The following is a 23,279-nucleotide window of genomic DNA, read 5'->3' as shown; positions in this document are numbered from 1 at the left end:
ATTACCTTCACTCAATGTCCTACTGCATTCCCTGCCTTCCCAGGACAACCACAAACTTATATTTGCATTTGTAGATATATTTTAAGGTGGGTCATAGAGATAGTACAGTGGCCCATTACTGTTGCTATGGAGAACAAGATATCCTTTTTTTGTGGCTATGTGATATTTCATTTTCACATACACATATGCATATCACATTTTCTTTATCCATTTAATTAAAGCTTTAGCCATAGTTCTTACAAACTAAATTTCGATTAAAAATTAATAATAAAAATAAAATAAAATAATTTTAAATATAATATAAAATAATAAAAAAAGAAAATAAATTAGTCAACTGCTCATTAGGTACTATGTGTGGTTAGTCCATAATTCATACAGTAAAGATAATAGAAAGTTTTAAAAATAACCCAATTTAATCTATGTTTAAAAAATGTGCTTTTCTAGTTCAGTAAGATTATGTGACTATTATAGTCAGATTATGGGGGGAAATATTTGACTGTTGGTTCAAGTTTCTAATTTTAGGAGGGATGGTAAAAAAAGCTTCCAATTTTAGGAGGGATGGTAAAAAATTACTGATGAAATATAAAATTAACAAATTTCATGGGAGACTTATGGTGGATATATTGCAATGAAGTGAACATTTGGACACTGAAAAAACTACTACTGAAAAAACAATAGTAAACTCTAGTGAGGAACTTGAATTTTTCCTTTAACTCAAGGGGGACCAGTTGGAGATTTTTATGGCAGAAAATGGTAATGGTTAGACTTGTCAGGGGAAAATATCCTTCTGGAGATTGGATATGTGCAAGATAGGATGTGGGGGTTGAGATGGGTTTAAAGAGATTAATCAGTGAAGTATGTTTCCTAAAAGACAGGTAGAAAAGACACACAGACTTATAATAGTAGGGATGCAAAAACATCCACGTAGGTTATAAAGGTTTAGGACCAGGAGGAAGGAGAGGATTCTAAAGCAACTTCATCAGCCATCATTATAACTTTCAGTCTATTGGAAATGAATTTCAAAGCAATCAACTGATGGTTAGAGATAACATCAACTGTGATGGTTAATCTTTGAAGTCAACTTAACTGGATGACTCTGGTCCCAAATATTTTACTAAACACTGTTTTCCAGATGTATTTATGAGAATATTCTGATAAGATTACATTTGAATTGGTGGGCTCAGTATAGAAGACTGGCCTCCCCAACGTGGTTGGGCCTTACCCAGTCTGCAGTGGTCCGGGTAGAAAAAAAAAAAGTTGAAGAAACCACCTCTCTCAGATCACCCTCTCTCTGACTGACTTTTCTTTTGGACAACTGGTCTTCTCCTGCCTTCTAAGAATTATGCTACCAGTAACGCTGGTTCTTAAATCTTTGAACTTGGATTAAAGCACACGACCAGCTTCCTTTGAGCTTTGTAAGCTTTTGAACATACTGGCTTATTAATATGTATTGTAATATATAATATATGTATGCATAATAAGGGATACCTTTTATATATTACTAGTGATGAGAGAGGTAGTCTCATGTCTTCTGGGGAAATAAGTTTTAGAGCAGCCATCGAATGTTTCATAATCAAGTTTACTGTTATTTCAAGGGTAGCCACTGTCAGGATCTGCTATAGAAACCCAAAAGAATACATCTTATTGAAATCACTTTCTGTAGCCCTCTGGTGTCTCTGAATTAGCCCTCAGATCTAGGGACCTCAGATCCAAGGCGGTATACATTCGTCCTTGTACTACGGTGGGTCCTTAAACTCCATCTTCTGGAAAATCCCTTCCTTCCTGGATTGCGGACCTCTCAACCTAGGAAGATCCGGATTCCCATTGTTTATTCTCCATGTAAACAGATTCGAGGAGGCCTTTCCGGGATATGTGGGGAAACTAACGAAATCTAGTAGGACCTGTAAGCTAGATTGATAAAAAGAAAGGGCTTCAAGGCTTAACTATGATGAGTCAAAAGAACATGTCACTGTCACTGTCACTGTCATCCTGTTGCTCATCGATTTGCTTGAGCGGGCACCAGCAACGTCTCCATTGTGAGATTTGTTACTGTTTTTGGCATACTGAATACACCATGGATAGCTTGCCAGGCTCTGCTGTGCGGGCAGGATACTCTCAGTAGCTTGCTGGGCTCTCCGAGAGGGGCGGAGAGATCCAGGTCGGCTATGTTCAAGGCAAACAGCCTACTGCCGTGCTATAGCTTCAGCCCAAAAGGATCGTGTAGGATTCAAATAAGGGCCAGAAGCCCAGCAGTTTCTGTTCTCAACTAGTTCATGCAGTTTCTGCATTTCCAAAGAGAGGGCGACATTCCTGGATCCTGTATTTAGAGTGTGCTGTTCAGGGGCTAGAGAGATAATACAGAAGGGAAGGTGCTACCTTTGCAGGAGGCTGACCCAGCTTTGATCCGTAGCAGCCCATAGGGTCCCCCAAACACCACGAAGAGTGATCCCTGAGTGAAGAGCCAGGAGTGAGCCCTGGAGCACAGCCAGGTGAGGCCCCCCAAGCAAAACAAAACAACAAAAGGCTGAAACCCCCTTCATAAAGGGGGGGGGAGGCTAACAAAGGAATTATTTTTAAGTCTGAGTAAGGAAGATGACGAGTCGACAAAAGGCATCACAGTGCTCAGAACCGCCTCATACTGAAGAAGCTTCTTCCCCACTGCCCTCTTCCCACGAAGAGGAAACACAGCTAGAGAAAGCTGTGAATTGTCCCAAATCCCAAAGAAAATTTGGACGCTAGCTCTACTCCCAGCACAATGCTTTCTTTTCCAGAATTCCTTGGAGGATAAAAAAAAAAACAAAAGAAAACCTCTTAGCTTCCTGCTTGTTGGTGCCAGTGGCAGCTTCTGACTCACTGAACAGACGGTAACTATGGTTTTGTCCCGAAGCCAGCCAGGGGAGGGGTGCAAGGAGCTGCTTTCCATCCAGGGAAAGGATCTGCGAAAAATAATTGACTGTCATCTGAAATATTTTCAGATATCGGCTTTCAAAAGTGAGAGCAAGCTGAGAGATTTGGCGTTTACCTCAAAAAAAAGCGAGGGGGGTGCTTGGAGGAGCAGAGTATCGTTTACCTCAGATGCTTATAAATCGCAAATTCTATGGATGCACCCATCACTGTCATTTAATTATTTTTTTACTTCTCAACCCCTCCCACTGACACCCCCCACCCCAAGCTGTGGTTCATGCTGTTCATTTCTTGAATTCCCTCATGCATCTCTACACATGTCAGCCCTCCAAGGTTCCACAGAGCAGGAGATAAAGACAGACCGTTAGTCTGGTCGGATCCAGGGCTAACGCCAACGTGAGCCTGCGCTTTAATTCTTCCTGCCTCAGGGAGAATGTCAAGCAAAACATTTTTCTTTAAAGTTTAAAAGAATTGGTCCACAGGCGCACCCTCACCCCTTGATGCCATGTGGCTGAGAACTGAGCCTTCAGGAAAGACACAGAACCAACCCAAGGCTAGGGGAGAGTGAGACTGACAGATGAGAACCTTGGCCCCACGGCTTTTCCTCAACGTCTACAAAGGACAGCTGAGAGCAGCCCACAGCAACAGAATAACCTTCCACTCAGTTCTCAGGCCCAACAGAACAAGGACCAACGCTTAGCCTGACGCTTAGGGCGTTGTTTCCCAAGTAGCTGTGTCTGAGTACGGGAATGCTTGCCTGGGATTTCCCACAGAGCAGATACTGGGTCTCGTGATCTGGGCTCACTGTGAAATAGGGGGCGGGGAGGAATCTGGCAAAAAAAAAGACATTGCAAGGTCATTTTATGGTGCACTCCCAGACACACAACGTTAGCTGCTGAGAAGGATGCTACTGAGAGGGATGCTGTTGAGAGGGATGCTGATGAGAGGGATGCTGATGAGAGGGATGCTGATGAGAGGGATGCCGGGGTGGAGGTGTGGTAGGAGGTATCCTTCCAACCCGGAGACCATTTCTCTGCAAGAGCATCCCCAACCCCATGCTTCTGGACCCTCTCCCCGGCGGCTCCCAGCAGCTGCTGCCCTTTACCTGACACATCCAGGTGCTCCAGGTTGGGACAGAGGGACACCACGTCGAAGACGGCCTCGTTGGAGATGTTGTAACAGCCGGACACCTCCAGGCGCCGGAGCTCGGGGCAGCACTGGGCAATGGTGTAGAGCCCGCGGTCCGTGAGCCTCCGGCAGCCGCTGACGATGACCGTTTCCAGCATGAGACAGACATTTGGGGTGTCCTGGCAGAGCCTGCGGGTGAGCACCTTGAGCGCGCGGTCCACGTTGATGGTCTCGCCCGTCAGGCGGATAGTCCTCCAGAGGCGCGGGTCCCACGCCAGGTTGTACCAGCGGCGGCACACGCGCGCGCAGCGGCACAGCTGGTTGGTGGGCAGGAAGGAGAAGACGTGGACCAGCGCGGCGTCGGGCAGCCGCTCGATGCTCGCCTGCTCCTTCTGCGGCCGCGACGCCAGGCGGATGAGCGGGTGCGTGAGGCGCGTCGGGGGCGGCGAGTGGACCATGGCCACCGTCTCACCCGTGATGGACGAGGAGGACGTGGACGAGCCCCTCCCATTCTGAAAGCCGGGCAGGTTCGGTGGACAGATGAGGGCTGGGCTGGGCGTGCTCAGGGTGCGCATGCTCAGGTCGGAATCTGGCAGAGGACAGACACAGAGTGGGTTAAGGGAGCACTGCAGGGCCGAGTCCCCAGAAGGATCCTTCCATTCCGGTCCACCTGTGTGCAAGCCTTTAAACGTTTTTTGGCTTAAGGCTACGTTTGTTTGTTTTTTGTTTTTGGGTCACACCCAGTGATGCACAGGGGTTACTTCCTGGTTCTGCACTCAGGAATTACCCATGTCGGTGCTCAGGGAACCATATGGGATGCTGGGAATCATACCAGGGTTGGCCCCGTGCAAGGCAAATGCCCTTACCTGCCTTGTTATTGCTGCAGCCCTAAGAATACACTTTTGTTTACATATATATGTATATGTGTGTGTGTGTGTGTGTGTGTGTGTGTGTGTGTGTGTATCACACCAGGCTCAACCTTTCACAACATGTTAGTGATCTCTCACAGACAGGCTTAATAGCCCCTGGGTGAAATACAATAATCTCCACACTCTTTCCTCTAAGGACACTTATCTATAGCACTTTTGGTGGTTTTTCATTATAAACAATATAAAGTATATTATTTCTGCTCTGCCTTGGGGCAGGTATTCGGGATGAAAACATCCGAAATATGGTGGTGGGAAGGTATAATGGTGGATTGGTGTTTGAATATTAAATGGAATAAAATATTGTGAACTACTATATATATAAAGAGAGTGTTGAGGGCTGACTTCCAATAGATCACAACGAGGGAACTAACCAGAAGCAGGTCGTCTACCTACAAATGGTTTAGCACCAGAATCTTCTGCCCCCGCACCAGGCTGTCTTCACCGGGGCACCTGGAGGGGGAGTTTCCCTCCCCGCCCCAAGCAGAGCCCCGGCAGCCAAAAACCTCCAGAACCCAGCCACAGCCATGCTCAAGGTCACTCTCCACATGCTCAAACGGGCCTCACCCACGAAGGAACCGGCAGAGGAACCCAGGTATGCAGGACCCAGGGCTGAGATCTCCAAGTCTGCTTGGATTGGGACTGGGCCTCCTCCACCCAGATCCCCCATTTCCCAGTAGCTAGGCAGCCACACCCACAAACCTCTCCCGATGCCATGTAATCCCATCAACAGCCAAGATCCAGAGACTATAAAACAAAGCTCCAGGAAGAGAGTGCTGCAGAATCTCACACGTTAGAGCCTGGCAAGCTCCCCGTGGCATATTCGATATGCCAAAAACAGTAACAATAATGGGCCTCATTCTCCTGACCTTGAACGCGACAGGGACCAATGAGAAGTTACTGGCACCCGCTCGAACAAATCGATGAGCAACGAGACGACAGTGATACAGTGATATATAGACAGTGAAACAGTGATATATAAAGAACACTATTAGTAATGGTTTCTGGTGGAGGGATGGGTGTTGGAATACTGTATAAGGGAAATCCAATCATGAACAGCTTTGTCAGGAAGGCTCTATCTCACAATGATTCAATTAAAAAGTATTTTTTAAAGGTAGAAAATTAAAAATAAGTAATAATGGTTTCTCGTGGGCATGAACCCAACAACACACCCATCACCAGTGTATCCATCTCCCTCTCCTCCCCCACCCCAACTTAGTGGTATGTGGCAGTTCCCCTGCTATTTTGTTTTTGTATCTATGCACCACCAGGTGCAATCCTGCCCTGGAAATGGAAGCCCAGCACGGCTCAATCACACCAGAAGCGGAAGCCCCTGCCAACTGCACCCACTCTGGGAAGCTCGCAATCCTCTTTGTGTGCACCAGGGCTGGGCACACTCGTGGAAAGGGCTTTGGCTGTGGATGTTTAGGGGAGTTGTGAGCCATATGGTCTCTGTTGCAATGACTCAATACTGCTATTGTAGAGCAAAAGCTTCTAGGAACAAGGCATAAATGAGCAGGTGTTGCTATGTGCAAACAACTTATTTTCTAAAGCCAGGCCAGCTGGATTTGGCCCCGGGGCAGAGTTTGCCGACTTCTGACCTACATTAGCGGTGATTAAAGGACACGACTTCAAAGTTTCATTATTTCTATTCTGGGAAGGAACTATATATATATATATATATTATGAACAGAGCTGATGTACTTTTCTAATTGTATTTTGGTTAGGCGGATGATCACTTCCTTTGCAAGTGAGGGGAATGATTTCCGCAGAAAGGAAGACCGGTGATGAGAAAGGCAGCGGTGAGAGAGAGAGAGAGCGAGAGAGAGCGAGAGCGAGCACACTGACCTTTTATACACTTCTCTACACCCCAACATCCAGGCCCCATATTTTTAGTAACAGTATCCAAGAGTCCAGGAAGCCACTTTGCTTCTGCCCTTAGAGCCAGTACTTGAAGGGAGAATTTCCAGGGCTCAAGTATCTGTGACAATACTTGTGTTTCTCCTTCTTAACAACATCTGCTTGATTAATTTGATTTGATTAAGGTTGATTAATTTGTGTCCTTCTGTTTGGAAACAGATCTTCTGATGAGGAACAAGAGGTCTTGTGGTCTATGTATGGTTATAAATTCTCTAGAAAACCAGTTTATGAAGTTTGCCCATTTTTATACCCTCCACCTCTATCTTTACAGGTTTGTTTTCTGTATTTCTATGTTTTATAAATATTCATTTATACAGATTTGGTTTATAAGACATTCCTTATGTTTAAGCATCTTACATAAGGAAATAGAAATATGTGTATATGTGTATAAATATACATATACATATATGTATGTATCTATTTCTCAGCCATACTAGCCAGTTAGGGTAAAATTATGATACATATGCAAATATAGTATTTAGTATATACTAATAGTCATATTAGTCATGTGTAACATACAATGCTTTTGTCTGTGAACTGGATCAGTTGGTGGTTGCTATCTACAGCCTCTGTATGCATCCCAATGTACCATCTACATTTGTGTAGGTACACTCTATGACATTTAATTGTGCAATTAAATGGTCTTATGACAATCAGAAAGCAGCCCCCATAGTTAAGTGGAGCTATGGATGTATACAAGGAGAGAAAGACAAAGGGAGTATTTAGCTCCAAAAGCAAAATTATTCAACTGTGAAATCAGTGAGTTGGGGGATGATTTCTAAGTTAAATCCAGCTCTAAGTATAGCTCACATGACTTAAATGAAAGTTCTATCCTTGTGTGACTTTCCACACTTTATTCCATGGGGATGTTCAAATACTTGTCTTTTCAAAGAACTGTCAGCAGTCATATGTGGGACAAGAACTTCTGTCACTGGACATTTCTGCCGAGTGTCTATTTGTAGTTTTCTTCATGACATGCTTTTTATATTGTGATCATTTTTTTTCTTTCAATTTACTTCTTTATAACACAGCATTGGAAATGTCCTTCACATGTCTGCAGCTTTGTTCAGGGCACACCTTTGAAGTACTGGCTATTATCTCCTACCCCATCTTTCTCTTGAACAACTACCATCTCTTACCATCTCTGTGACTCAGTACAATTGCCACCTGCTTGAAGGTCAGTGTCCTAGTGTCTTTGAGATTTAAGTTGACCCTTTCCTTTCCGAATCCCCACTTCCGCTATTATACAGGCATTTGTGTGTTTGTTTCTTTTATTCCCTTGATTGCATTATTTTTTCTCAATATTTATACCTTTGGGTCTGGAGCGATAGCATAGCAGGTAGGCATTTGCCTTGCATGAGGCCGACCCAAGTTCGATTCCCAGCATCCCATATGGTCCTCTGAGCACTGCCAGGAGTAATTCCTGAGTGCAGAGCCAGGAGTAACCCCTGTGCATCACCAGGTGTGACCCAAAAAGCAAATAAAAAAACCAAAAATCAATATTTATACCTTTATCACCACCATAGTTTCTCTAAGTAGAATATATTTCCTTAACTTAATGTTGTGTTTGGCCATATGACTTACTTGGACCATGACTACTCAGGGTTGTGTTGTTTTTGAAACCAGCTGTGTGGTCGGGCTTGCTGCCTGTTGTTGTGCTGAGAAGAAAATGCCTGGCCTACTCCATTAATCTTAAGATGGTGAGCGACACTGGGCACAGATAGAACTGACTCCAATTCCCAGCTTGGACTCAAACTTAACCAAGTCTACTGGGGTCGGCCAATGCCCACATGACCCATAGATGCATAAACCAAAGAGTGTGTAAGAACACAAAAATTTTCTTTGAGACAAGGATTAGATCCTTTCCTTTTTTTGTCCTATAAGAATCTAATATGGTATATGGTACATGATAGGTATAAAAATATATCCTCAATTGGATAGAAATGTTTCTGTGTTTAAAAATAACACTTTCGGGGCTGGAGCAATAGCACAGCGGGTAGGGTGTTTGTCTTGCACGCGGCCAACCTGGGTTCGATTCCCAGCGTCCCATACGGTCTCCTGAGCACCGCCAGGGGTGTTTCCTGAGTGCAGATCCAGGAGTAACCCCTGTGCATTGTTGGGTGTGACCCAAAAAGCAAAAAAAATAAAAAATAACACTTTTCGTGGGGGCAGAGAGATAGTGCAGGAGTCAGGGCACATGGTTTGCATGTGCAAAACCCAGTTCAATCCTTCTCATAGCATCCTGAGACTGTTGGAGGTTGCCCTGTCTGTCACTGGCACCTCAAAGTCCCCGCAGTGCCACAGTCTTGGGCTGTAGCATTGAACCGTCCAGCCTACACTAACTAAAGCACCCCTGGAGCATATTTATGGCAGATACCTTCTAGAAATAGTAACTTCTAGCTCCATGTGTACTCTTCATTAAGTACTCTTGTGACTCAGCATTGTATTTTCAATCACTCAGAGAGGCTGGAGTGATAGTACAGTGATGAAGGTGCTTGCCTTGCACACGGCTGACCTGGGTTCAATCCTGGGCATCCCAGATAGTCTCCTGGGCACCGCCAGGAGTAATGCCCTAGTGCAGAACCAGGAGTAACCCCTGAATATCTATAGATGTGGCCAAAAAACAAAACAAATCACTCATAGAAATGGGGCCGAAGGGACAGTACAGCAGGTATGGCACTTGTCTTGCATGTGGCCAACCTGTGTTAAATTTCCAGTTCGACATATAGGCCCTGGGGCCTACTAGGAGTGATTCCAAAGGACAGAATCAGGAGTAAGCCTTGAGAATTGTAGGGATGGTCCCAAAACAAAACAAAACAAAACAAAACAAAACAAAACACAACACCAAGTGTTTCATAGAAATAAATTCTTCTGTAATCAATTACAGTAAAACAGTGAATTTTAAAGGAGAATCTGGGGATATCAGATCTGCTCACAAAGCCAGGTGGCACTAGCCTTTATCACGACACATACTCTGAGCTGTGTGAAGACATCAGAGTTTTTCTGACACAGGTGAACGGCTTCTTTTCAGCCCAGAGAGAAGTGCATATTAGGGATCCAGCTCTGAGGTCTTAGCAGCTGCAAGGTCTCCACTCTCTCTTGTCTGCCCAGCTTCTCTCTCGGAGGAACAGACACTTTATCACCCTCTGTGGGCACCTGTGCAGAGTCGGACCCCAGAGGGATGAACTCGACCTCTAGAGGAGCCACTAAAATCCGGCCTCTGTCACTGATTCACTTTGTTCCACTCCCCAGATCCCCTCGAGTGAAGGGGAACATGGGAACAGCCAGACGTCCTAGTGCCACGGTGCCTCTAGTCACGATTTCAGCTTTCTTTGCCTTGCCAGTGACCCTGCCAGGTTGTTTCCAGAATTCATGCTGAGATGCCACTGCACCGTGAGACTATGGGAGCAGAGAATAGCTCCCCTTGTTCTCCCATCTAGATCCTGGCGGGAGGCATCCCTGCAGGAATCAGAATTGCACTGCCCTGCTCACAGCAGTGGGGAGGTGCACGAGGATCGAGGAACTTTTAGTTCAGGAAGTTGGATCTCCTTTGCCAGGACTTTCTATTCTTTCCTAAGTATCCTACAGCGGGTCGAGGAAACCCTCCGACCCTCAGCACAGGATGCAGTTTTTCATAATTAAACCAAGGCACTAGCAGCTGAGGATTGAAAAATAATACAAATGTTGAGGAAGACTTTGTGAGTGTCCTTGTTTTCCCAAACCTCATCCATCGAATCCTAACTTCCACAGTGATGCCATTAAACGGGAGCTCATGGGTGGTGAGGGGAGACCCTCGTCCCTGGGGTCAGTGCTCTTACTGAAAGGACCAGGAGCGCACGCTCTTCCTTTGGCTTTGGTGGAAGAGTGAGAAGACAGACAGTGATGAGGAAGTAAGGGACAGCAGACACTAAAGTGCCCGTATCTTGATCTTGGACTTCCCTGTCACCAGAACTATGAGAAGTAACTTTCACTCATCTTCCAGGATTTTGCTCTAGAAGCAAAGGGCTGAAGATAAGGGATGGAGGCAAGTAACAACCTGGGGGAACTGGGTACCTAGAAGTTGTCACAGGATATTTTTATCTTGATATTTTCCATATATATATGTGTGTGTGTCACACCTCCACCAAGACACAGACCCCTCTATTATTTTAAATTTGGGAAATAATTTTATTATGGATAAAACATGTATGACTTGCCAGTTTGATACTAGTTACTGTTTACTGACACCAGTATGATTTATAAAAGCAGATAAAGTTTATTGAGAGAATTCAGGAAGGCAGGGTGTTTGCCTTGGATGCAGCCCATCCAGGCTCGGTCCCTTGGCACCCCACATGGTTCCCTGAACATTGCCATCAGTGATCCCTGAGCACAGAGTCAGGAGTAACCACTGAGCATCACCAGGTGTGACCCAACCTGCCCCCGACACACACACTCAAAACAAACAGAATCTATCAAGATTATTGTTTATAAATGCCCATATAGCAGGAAAGTAGAACATGGTTCAAATTTGAAACAAAGACCATTCCCACCATCCTAGTAGTATATTTTATTTGCACCCAGAAATGCCCACAGATCTACTGCAATCTGTCTTGGATAAAGACTTTTTTAAAAAATGAAAAATTAAATGAACATGACAAAGGTGCTGAAATTTCAGTGCAGTTAAGAAACAAGATCCTTGAAGCCCTAATAATCAAACACACAGCTGAAGAGGATCAAAGGCAAAAAGAAAAATGGCAGCTTTGGAAGAAACCTAGTTCCCTCCCTTCCCATAGGTCACTGCAATCTGAACAGAAGCAGCAAGAAAACGGACTCAAGTTGAACTTACAACACAGACTTAGAACATTTGGTGTGTATGAACAGACTTTCATATGTGAATACCTGACCAAAGGAATTTTTTATCTATCTGACATCTTGAGAACATGTCAACTATTAATCTAAACACTCTAAGGTTACATAATGGGCTAAAGCAGAGTTTAACAGTAACTCTGAACAGATTTATTGCTACTTTTATACTTTCTGTGCATTTATGTAAAAAAAAACTAGCCATTATACTAGATGTTTCTTTATACATCCTCTAGGCAAATGGGGAGGTTCATGGGTAGCATATGAAAGCTTCCATAGTACCGGGAATTGTTCTGAGCATGGAGAACAGGATTTTAAAAAGGCACCAAATGAAATATGTATTTTCAAAAGCTTCTACGCTTCTACTGAGAATTAAATTCATTGGTGCTTGTATCACGTATCTTTAAATTCTGAACATCCCTTTCTAAAAAGCAGGAAAAGGGATAATGATGAAATGGTTCGGTATAGCTTGTTGAACCAGCTTCCCTCTCTACTTACTGTTTCTGTGGCAACTATATCATCCTAAGAAACAGACACCACTCACGACATCTTTGACAAGAAACACTGCCAAGATATATATTCAAAATGCTCTCTTCCCTTAAAATATCATAACAAGGAATGCCCAAACTCTCGGGAGAGAAATGCCTCTTCATAACATGAGAAATTTCTGTGTAAAAATCTCCATGTTAAAAAAAAAGTTGCCTTACTAAACCAGAATTTCTTTCCCTGCAGATATTCTTTGCACAAGAATTCTTTCCCCTTTTAGGAATAACTTTATAAAAGTGATAATGGCATCTGTTAAAGCGAGACTAAGTTTGTGGTAAGATGGAAGGGTGAATGGCGAGATGGACAAAGTTATCAGAAATAAACTGTAAAGTATGCGGAGAGGCCACATCTGGTAAACCTCAAATGTAATAATTAGAAAGGAGGCCATGGGTCAAGAACTTCTAAGATTCTAAGCCAGAAGAGATGGAGGGAGAATTTTAAGAAATTGTCACCTATTTTCCCCACTAGGATGTGACTTGTAAACCTTAAAAGAATTAAATTTCAAAACTCCCATTTCATTAAGTTGGTCACATTCAGTGTGTCACCAAATGATACTGGAAAGCAGGATATTCCCTAAAGATCAAAATAGAACCCAATTGCCCCCCCCCCAAGCATTGATGTCTGCAGAAAGATATTTGGAGGAACTTCGAAGGAAACACCAGGGTAGACACTGGCTATTAAAATTCAGTGCTCTGGGCTGCTGTAGATTCGTGGATTACAGATTTATAGGCAGAGAAGAAAGTAGCCATTCATTCATTCATTGGATCATTTAACTCACATTGCTGGTGCGTCTGAGAACCCTGTGACATCAAGGAAGGGAGGAGATTTTGCGTTTAACTCAACTATCAAGCAAATGTTGCGGTCTGCTCTTCTTTCTGTTTCACAGCCCCTAAAAAGGCCCCTATAGCACAGACTCAGATCTATCTATAGCTTCTTGCAGCTTTGAGAGAGGGAGAGAGAGGAGGCTACCTGGATGAGAGCCCTACCTACCACACCCACCGAGAACATGACAGGACACTGGGGTTTGCCTAAGTCTGGAAAAGGGGGCAGTTCTCCAAAGTCCAAGGTGAAGATGAGGAATCTAGAATCTTCCAGAAGTGAAAAAATCTTGAATTAAACATTTTTGCATTGCTTTTGGACTTTCTAAAATGGCTGTAATCTTTGATACAATGAAGATCTTAAGTTAACTGAAAGGGATCATACATTTTTACATCAACATTTTCACCTTTCAATGAGTAAGCTAATAGAGTGTGGGTTCTTTAAGAATTGGTGGCTCCGGGGGGGTGGAGTGATAGCAGAGCGGGTAGGGCGTTTGCCTTGCACACGGCTGACCCGGGTTCGAATCCCAGCATCCCATATGGTCCCCCGAGCACGGCCAGGCCAGGAGTAATTCCTGAGTGCATGAGCCAGGAGTGACCCCTGTGCATCGCCGGGTGTGACCCAAAAAGAAAAAAAAAAAGAATTGGTGGATCCATTAATAATTTAAACATTTTCAAAAAAAGTAAATTAGGGTAAGAGAGAGAATATAGTCATGAAAATGTGGTTTTTTTTCCCCTTGCAGCCCATGCTGGTCTGATTCTGGCCTCTGCAGGGACCCTCAAGCACTGCTGGGTGTGCCTTCAAATCCACACCCCAAGAATGTGATTTATGTATAAACAGTATGTTTATGTTCTTAAGTTACTTCAAATCTGCAAAGAATGCCAGAAAAGTACAGCTTTCCCCTCCTCCCCTGGAAAAAGACTGCATAAACTTTTCCCTTTATCATTTCAGAAGTTCTGAAAATTCTGCATCTTAGAAATTACAGCACTAAATATCAAAAATTGTCACGGCAGCTCATACGCATGCTGACTAGTCACATTTCCTTCTAACTAGAGAGCTGCCTGCTTTGTGCAAGTTTTTATTTTCAAGCCACTGCTGTTTACACTCAAGGAAGTCATATTTACATTACCCGGGGCTTTCAAAGTCAAAACGTACAAAGCTACTCTGCCTCTTCATTTTCCCTTTCTGATTAGCGGAACTTTTGTGCAAGATGCTTCCCATTAGAACCTGTCTTTCTGCTCATGAGAGCCTTTGCCATAAAAAGCAAGGTTTCTTTTCTTAGCTTAAACAACAGAAAAAAAACCAAAACACGTCTATAAAACCTAATCAGTGGTGGGGATAGGGGGTGGGTAAAGGGGGAATATAATCAAAAGGATTCTTTTCTTCATCTTTTACTTAAAAATATTTTCTTTGGGGGCTAGAGAGATAGTATAATGATTAGGGTATTTGCCTTGCATGTGGCTGACCCAGGTTTTATCCCTGATGTCCCTTATGGCCCTCTTAGCCATGCCGGGAATGAACCCTGAGACCAGAGCCAGGAGTAAGGGTTGAGCACTGCCAGATGTGGCCCCCAAATAAACAAACAAAAACCCCCAAACAAAAAATATTTTTTAAAAAAAATATTTAAATTTTATTTTTATAAAGTTGTTCACAATAATTTGTTACACATAATATTCCAACACCAGTCCCACCACAAAAATTACACCTACCCATCACCATATTTCAAATGTTTCCACACCTACCTTCAAACCCTGCCCCCCAAGCAGGACCTAAATAATTTATTTTGTATTGCTTGTTATGAACAATTGACTAAAAATGATCCAAAAAATTTCCTTAGAGGAAAGTGTGTGAAGATGGTTGCATTTCACTCTGGAGCCATAAAGCCCTTGGATAAGAGATTACAGACAGCCTCCTATATTTGACAGACAGCCTCCTTCCCCATTTGAGATCAACACAAACAGGTTTCATTTGCATCCTGTGTTCTCTGAATGGGGCTGGAGTTATAGCACAGCGGGTAGGGCATTTGCCTTGCATGCACTGGTTCAATACCTCTGTCCCTCTTGGAGAGCTTGTCAAGCTACCAAGAGTATTTCACCCGCAGGGCATAGCCTGGCAAGCTACCTGTGGCATTTTCGATAATTCGAAAAACAGTAACAACAAGTCTTACAATGGAGACGTTACTGGTGCCCACTTGAGCAAATCAATGAACAATGGGATGACAGTGCTACAGTGCTAACATGTTGTTAAAGGTTGAGTCTTATCTCCCTCTCCCTCTCTCTCTCTATATACACATATATGTATATATAAATATAATTTATAAATATAATTTATATATATAAATATATAAATATAATTTCTTCATGCAAGATGGGTTGTCTTCTACTTTACACCCCACCAAATTTGGTGTGCTACTCTTGGTATATCAGTGGTGTAGAGTACGAAATGTCACAGCTGTGTGCTCCAGGAATACAATTATTTATTTATTTACTTTAACTGGATGGTGACTTTGGGGTCTGGGGGCATCTCTATGGTGTATCATTCTGTATTGCTCTCTTCTGAGAGATTTATTTGGGAGTCTCTGGATCATGGCTATTAGTGAACTTATATGGCGCCAGAGCAGTTCCTGGGTATGACTACCAAGCTGCAGAAACACAAGGAGATGTGTGTGTGTGGGGGGGGGGGGTTGCCAATCCCTGGCTCTGTGCAGTCCTGGAGATTTCAGTCACAAGTCCCGCATACCTGGGTTTTGCAACAGTTTCACTCATGGATGAGGCTTGGTCCAAAATATTTACTTTTAATGTGGTCCATGCACTATGCACATCCTAGGACTTATTTTAAAATGTATTGGTTGTTAGAAAATGGACATTTTGGGTTAGGAAGATCATTAAGAGAGCCAGAATGCATGCTTGCACATGGGTGGAGGTCCCGGGTTCATCTCTGGCACTGCCTGGTCCGCTGAACATAAAGTCAGAAATGGCCCCTGTGTGGCTCGGTGGGGCTAACATTTTTTTTCATTAAAAAAGAAGATCAAAAGAGGAAATTGATGTAGATGTTTCTCTTTGGATTTCCCCTGGAGAGAGTTACCTCAGGAGCTCAGGGATTCTTACTTGGAATGTCCTCCCTTTGTAGCATCCACAGGACAGACTGTGATAGATACTTCTAACAAAACAAGTGTTAATTGACCCAGTTGCACAAGTGGTCTAGTTGCACAAGAGGAGATCTCTGGGGACTGATCCCATGAGGCATCTCTAATAGCAGAGAACAGGATCCAGTCCACTGCCTGGTTCTTTATGACTGACCACCAGTCCTCCAAGGCCATTGCGTTTCTACCTGAGTTGAAAGAGGTATAGATTCTGTGTTTGCGTTGTTTCTCTCAAAGGAAAGAGTTACTTCTAATACACCCTTTAAGTCACATTGTTCTAAAAACTATAATATTATAAACAAAATAAATCTCCTTTTGGAATCTACAATGCAATTTAAATTTTGTCTGCTACATGAGTAACTAAAAATGATCTTTATGGAAATTTATGTCCAAGGAAATATCAGATGACCTCGTAAACGATATAGGTCCTAGATTATAATTCACCAACCACCTAATATTTTTGTTTGTTTTCTAGGCTACGCCCAGCAATGCTCAGGCCTCACTCCTGTACCTGTGTTTGAAGACCATGACTGCAGGGCTCGGGGCACTCAGAGGGCTGGGGATCAAACTCAGGTCGACTACATGCAAAGCAAGTGCCCTATCCATTCATTGTACTATTGCTCTGGCCTCCTGGTTTTATTTTGTATTGAAAGGATAACTTCTTAGTACCCGATTTTTTCCCTTATCTATAAAACAACAAGGGAGATGACCTTAAACTATTTATTCTTTAATGGAAAGTCAGATGTATCATTCCACAGAGAGGAAGAGTATCTCCTGCCATTAGATGTTAACTTTCTCAAAAGGCAAGATTCTCAGAACCTCCTTTTGGTAGAACCTATTTTTAAATCCTCTTTAAACATTTACTGACTTCTTTTTATAATAAAAGAAAGTAGTTGTCAGTTACACAGTCTTTGGCAGGCAGTAGTATGTAGTCAGTATAAAGCGTTCTTTTAATTGTTTTGTTTGCTTACTGTTCATTATAATTAATTTTTATCTAAAAACCATCAGCTATTTATGGCAAATGAAAACTGGTTTTCTAAACATCTAACGTTCAAATTTTAGCATTTTAAACAATAATTAAAGTTTACTTGAAAACTACTGAGTGAGTTGATAATATAGTCCAGATGGCAAGCAAATACAGCAAAATTTGTGTCAGCCTTTGTTAATGTCCTAAGTTTAGGAAATGCGGTTAAGGTGGAAAGAAAATATGGAAAACAGATGGACTTGACATTTTTCTGCTCTTGTTTGTGCCATTTGGGTCATTTGTAAGAAGTCCCTGAAACTTCGTGAGCCATTGATTCCTCTTCTGTACATTGGTACTCAGTCCATCTTTACAGAGGAGTCTATAAAGGGCAACACTGTCATCATTGGGACATTTAAAGAAGATCAAACAACCTCTATTGAACATTTCATGGTGCCCTTCTGCCATGGGGCTAAGTTTTAGGTAGTTTTACAGATAAACTACTCTGGCTTTCCTGCTGTCTCATCTTTATACATTCCTTCTTGTTGTCTCCATACCATTTTCATTTGCAAGCAATCTTCTTCCTTTACACTAGATGTTGCTGTTAATAGTAACACCAGTTAACAAATCTGTGGTTTAAGCATAAACATGAAAATCATCTTGAATCCCACAGTTATTAGCTTATCTTCTTCGTCTCCACTCTGATCAACCCAATTCAAATTTTGATCATCTCGTTTCCTCTTAACTTCCATAACTCTTTAAGGATTAAAGCCCTAATACTAGGGTCATATTTATGACCCTGGTTTTTCACCACCACCTTAAAAGGGTCTCTTCCCTGAAGTCAGAGTCAACTTTAAAATATACAGTTCACTTCTATTCATTCCTTTTCTTATGGGTTAAACAGTATGTCCCTGGAAAAACAGTTGAAATCCTTACTCTAGTACCCAGAAGTAAAGTCTCTGAAGATGTAAGAAAGTAGGAATAATATCTTACTCAATTAGGGTGGTCCAGTATAACTGGTGTGTTTCTAAGAAGAGAAAATGGACTCATGAGAGAAGACACAGTAACAAGGACACAGTCGAGTAATATGGCAGATTGAAGATGGAGGCAGAGACTGGAGTATGGCACCAGAAGTTAAGGAAATGTACGGGGTCACCAGAAGCTGAAGGAAATGAGGAAGGAGCCATGTTACTGAATATATCTAGATTTCAGATTTTGAGTCTCCAGAGCTATGGAATGACACATTCTGTTGCTTTAAATCACCAGGCTTATGGTAGTCCTCAGAAGCAAATGCCATGCTTTCAACCTCTCTTCATCAAATGCTTCCTACGTGCCAGACACTGCATGTGGCACCTCAGGATATAAAACAAATTTTTAAAAAATGTGTAAAAGATCCATCTCCATATTCACAGCTCAGTATGGATGGGTTTGTAAAGGCTGCTCTGCGGAGCTCCCATCCTACCTGGTACTTGAGCAATGACTGGGAATCTAACAGTTTGGGAAAATCCAACTTGTACCAGGAAGTATCTCTTCACAAATTCAGGCTGAATTCCTTAGCTATTTTCAAAGCTTCCATTGATTCCAAATATATCTATATTGTAACCCTTTGACACGGTGTCTTTCTCCCCAGTAGAATTTGAGGATCTTCAAGCAAGCCGTCACTTTCATCTCTAAGTCAGTAAGAGTCTCACCTGGTTTGGCCACCCACAAACTGTCCAATAAATGCACTCACTGTGAATATTCTTTGCTTGGTCCTGCAACAAATTCCTTTTAGTTCCTTTTGAATGAAGATGGAACTATTTATAGGAACTTCTGGGAGGAACCAGATACTTCAGAAAGAAGCTGGAACATCTCTGTGCTTTATCAATATTTTGTTTTCCTTGCCCCTTCACTTAATGTAAGCTGAGGTCGTACATGCTCTCAGTTTAATAATATTGGCGTACTCGGAAGATATTTAAAAAGACAAACAAACAAAACTGATCTCTTGCAGCAGCATCACATAAAATATCTGAGTCAAACTATTTGTGCTTTTATTTTCTAGCATTAGCTGTTGCAGACTATTCACATACCTTTGTGAGAATGAAACAGGAAAATAAATAGAAATAGCACTTTTACATTGACCCAGATTTGCAAGAATTACTGTTCAAGTTTAGCTGTCTAGGAGGAAACAAAGATTTTATTTTTTCTTTCCAGAACTGATTCACACATCAATCGTAATAACCAGAACTGGCTTTTCCTTGATAGTGTAGGAGAGACAGTAATAGTTAACTGATGTCTTTCAGAGAGCTTCCCAATAGCTTTGCAAAGTTTGGGACAGGACCCAGCCCCTCCTTATAGATTTTGCACCAACAAAATAGTTGCAATCCATAATTTTTCACCTTCACATTGTACTTTCTATGGCACTCTTCATTGTTTTCTAGCTTCAATTGTCAGATAATGCTCTCACCTCATTTCCCCATGAATAGCCATGGAATTCCAGCATGTACAACTTTTAAAATGCAGTAGTATTGAATTTAGATTCTAGTAAAGTGAAGGAGCTTTTCAGCTCACAGCAAAAACAGGCTCCAATGGGAGCAATAATCTAGTTCATAAATTCAACATTTAAGTGAGAAATAAGCAAAATCTTCAGCAAATTTACGAACGTGTAAGATAACATTAATGAATTAGAATGTGTTCAAAATAATGTAAATCCCTGAACTTCCTTAGGCATTGGAGATATGAAACACTGTTCTGAAATTCTTTTAAAACTTCTTCTGGTGCAAAAATATGTAAAACACTTACAATATAAAACACACTGTACTGTTTTTTTATATGTTGACTCATAAATGTAACATTCCTATTACAATATTCAAATGCTTGGAAAAGCCTATAATCAAATGACTTAGAGAAACGCTTTATTCTCTTTATATTATTAGCTAGAGACAGCAACAATGAAAGTAATTTAGTACATTTAAATATTGTTTCCTTTGCCTGCTGGATTTCTTTGCAGCTTGGTGGGTAGATGAACACCTTGTTCTGAGATAAGGTACATTTGGCTTGGAGGGTTCCCTAGACTGCTCACAGTCCAAACTACAGACCTTTCCTTCAGAGACCCCAGGGGTGCCTGTCGGGATTTCCCAGGAATGAAGCTATCCCTACTTAGACTCTATTTCTAAATAGAACAAAGACTGGCATTTCCATGGGCAGCCGGGTTTGTGAGGGAAGGAGTTTCCAAAGGGTGCTCTATGAGTTCAGTTAGGAATTATCTTACTTTTCAAACTGTAAAGCAGACTTTTTTTCAAATGAGTTCTCATTTTAAGTGGAAATTAATAACAATCTCTTGGAAATTCAGCTGCAGAGCAGAATTCAAGCAAGCTGAGAGTTTGGAAGGAAATTCTTCTATGGTAACTTAACAATATACAATAAATAGCACATTATAAAACCTTCTGAAAAATATACTATAAAACCAGGTAATCCTGCATGAATTTTCTAGTTAACCAAAAACTCAATTATTCTATAATTTTTGGACCATACTTCTCTTTAGAAAGATGCCTAGAAGTTTTATATACTGGATACATCTCTTAACAGCAGTTGGGTCAAGGCTAAAACAATAAATTTAAAAGTAAGTTCCTAATTATAACATGTGGCATTAATCCATGTTTAAAGTTCCCACTTAACCCCAAGATCATTAAAATATAATGCTTGGGTGGAGGCTGGGAACTGGGAGAGGAGGAAGTATACATTCGAAACACCGGAAGTGATCTCAATTTAAGATCGCTTATCTGAACTTTCTGAGTTTTTTTTTCCAGTTCCCCTTAAGCCAAAATTTGAGATATAACATTAACCAAACAAAGTGGTATTTTTCATCATTTATATATACATGCCAGACATTAGGATGTTTCAAATTCATGATATTATGGTACTAGTTCCCAGTAAGGTTTGACTGCGTGACATGAGTCAGAAATGGGAGGAGATGAAAAGGTAGATTTGGGGATAACTGGTACTAACCCTCCATACATCCTTCTGCATTTGATCCTTTGCTTCTCCCTCCCAAACCCCATGCAGATACTCCCTTTCTTATAAGTGGACCATCTTGTTAACCTTCATAAAAATCTGAACTTTAAAATACCTTATTTTCCCTAGCAAATCTTAGCACTCTGACATATCGCAAGCAAGAGGTTGTGTGTTTTTAAGATTTTATTATTACTTTTTGGGTCACATCCAGCTATGTTTATTCAGGAGTATGTTGTAAACATGTCGGTGTGTCCCCTCAAAAAGAAGAAAAAGAAGAAAAAAGAAGAAAAGCGAAAAAGACAAACCCAAACAAAATTAACTTTCTATTAAAGAGGCAATTATTTCCTGAGACATCAGTACTCGTGTTGGAGATTTATTCTTCGTATAACTGAACAGAGACTGACCAGAAAGACACTATGAAGTAGAATTTGTTTTGGTTAATTCCCTGTGAATAGAAAACGAAAATTCCTTATTCTGAGCCAAATGAACTCTGGACAATGGATTTTTAATAAGATTATCAAACACTCAAACATTGTAAACTGGCTGGAGGAAAAAAAAAGAATTAAAATGAAAATATACCTTCATTTAAGATTTCAAAGATAGCTCAATTTTTAAAAATCTTGGAATAATTTTATGTTATTTTGAGCAAGAAAGCATATTTTATAGCTCAATGATTGCTTGACATTGCTCCATGGATCAGACAAATGAAAAAGATGACTAAATCAGCATTTTCCAAAATGGTCAATTATCTCTTTTGACATGGAATGAATCTTGTGAAATAATATAGCTGGATAGCTAGTAATTACTATTATGATACTAAAATACAGCACAGAAAAGCATATGTCACAAGAAATGGTAAGATGTTTGTACTTTAACAAGTTTGGGGCTGGTAATATTAAGTAAAGGACACATATTTTTCATTCATTTTTGAGATGAATTATTTTACAAGTAATTCATCTTAAAACTCATCGACAAGAGTTTTAATAAATTATATACGATTTTGTTTTCTTAGGGAAAAATTTAGGAGTATTATCACCATGGTTAGTGTTTAAAGATGTCAATCATGCAATTATTAGTATAGCCCTTTTTTTCCTTCTCTCTTTCTCTTTCTTTCTTTCTTTGTTTCTCTCTCTTTCTCTTTTTCTTCCTTCCTTCCTTCCACCAATCCTTCCTTCCTTCCTTCCTTCCTTCCTTCCTTCCTTCCTTCCTTCCTTCCTTCCTTCCTTCCTTTCTTTCTTTCTTTCATTTGCATTTTAGGAAATAATGTTGAACTTTGAGCAGGCTGCCTTTTATTCCTGATAAAAATTTTTTATTTTATGATATAACCTTGTAAATATCAGAATTCGGGTAAAGAGTGCATGCATGCGTGTGTGCGTGTGTGCATGTGTGCGTGTGTGCGTGTGTGTGTGTGTGTGTGTGTGTGTGTGTGTGTGTGTACTGTGGGTAAAGGTTGTGCGTATGTTTAGAAAGTTTTTTTAAAATATTTAGTTATTTATTTTTTGCTTTTGGGGTCACACCCGGCGATGCACAGGGGTTGTTCCTGACGCTGCTCTCAGGAATTACCCTTGGCGGTGCTCAGGGGACCAAATGGGATGCTGGGAATTGAACCTGGGTCAGCTGCCTGTAAGGCAAACACCCTACCTGCTGTGATATTGCCTCAGGCCAAAAAGTTTTTTTTAAACTATTTTATTTTTATTCAATTCCTCCACCCCTGTCAGAGAGCCCAGCCAGCTACCAAGTATTCCACCCACACGGCAGGGTGTGGCAAGCTATGGCATATGGAATATTGGATATGCCAATAACAGTAACAACAAGTCTCACAAAGGAGATGTTACTGGTGCCTGCTCAAGCAAATTGATGAACACATGGGACAACAGTGCTACAAAGCTAAATATCAGAATAAAATGAACCCATCACAACTGTAATTTATCAAACATTTAATCATAATTAGAAAACTCTGCCTTTGCACAAAATCTATAATAGGTTTATAATTATCCCTCTTTAGGTTTGGCATTGCTACAAAATGAAAGTAGGGAACCAAAGCAATGTATATTCACACTGGATTTATGAGTTTTGTATGTTTACATTGTGAATATAC

General features: G+C 41.5%; 1 protein-coding gene across 2 annotated transcripts in view; it reads right to left on the bottom strand.

The window, feature by feature from the left end:
* FBXL7 (F-box and leucine rich repeat protein 7) overlaps positions 1–23,279 on the bottom strand; it is a 434,915-nt gene that overhangs the window by 4,102 nt on the left and 407,534 nt on the right. For both annotated transcript variants that reach the window (XM_055141893.1, XM_055141898.1), the window contains one exon: positions 4,010–4,621. In XM_055141893.1, coding sequence (XP_054997868.1) covers positions 4,010–4,621 — 612 coding nt within the window. The remainder of the gene's footprint in view (positions 1–4,009; positions 4,622–23,279) is intronic.

This window comes from Sorex araneus, chromosome 1 (genome assembly GCF_027595985.1).
Source record: "Sorex araneus isolate mSorAra2 chromosome 1, mSorAra2.pri, whole genome shotgun sequence".
Lineage (NCBI taxonomy): Eukaryota > Metazoa > Chordata > Mammalia > Eulipotyphla > Soricidae > Sorex > Sorex araneus.
Note: the sequence above shows the minus strand (reverse complement) of the source record. Positions and strands in the feature narration are given on the sequence as shown.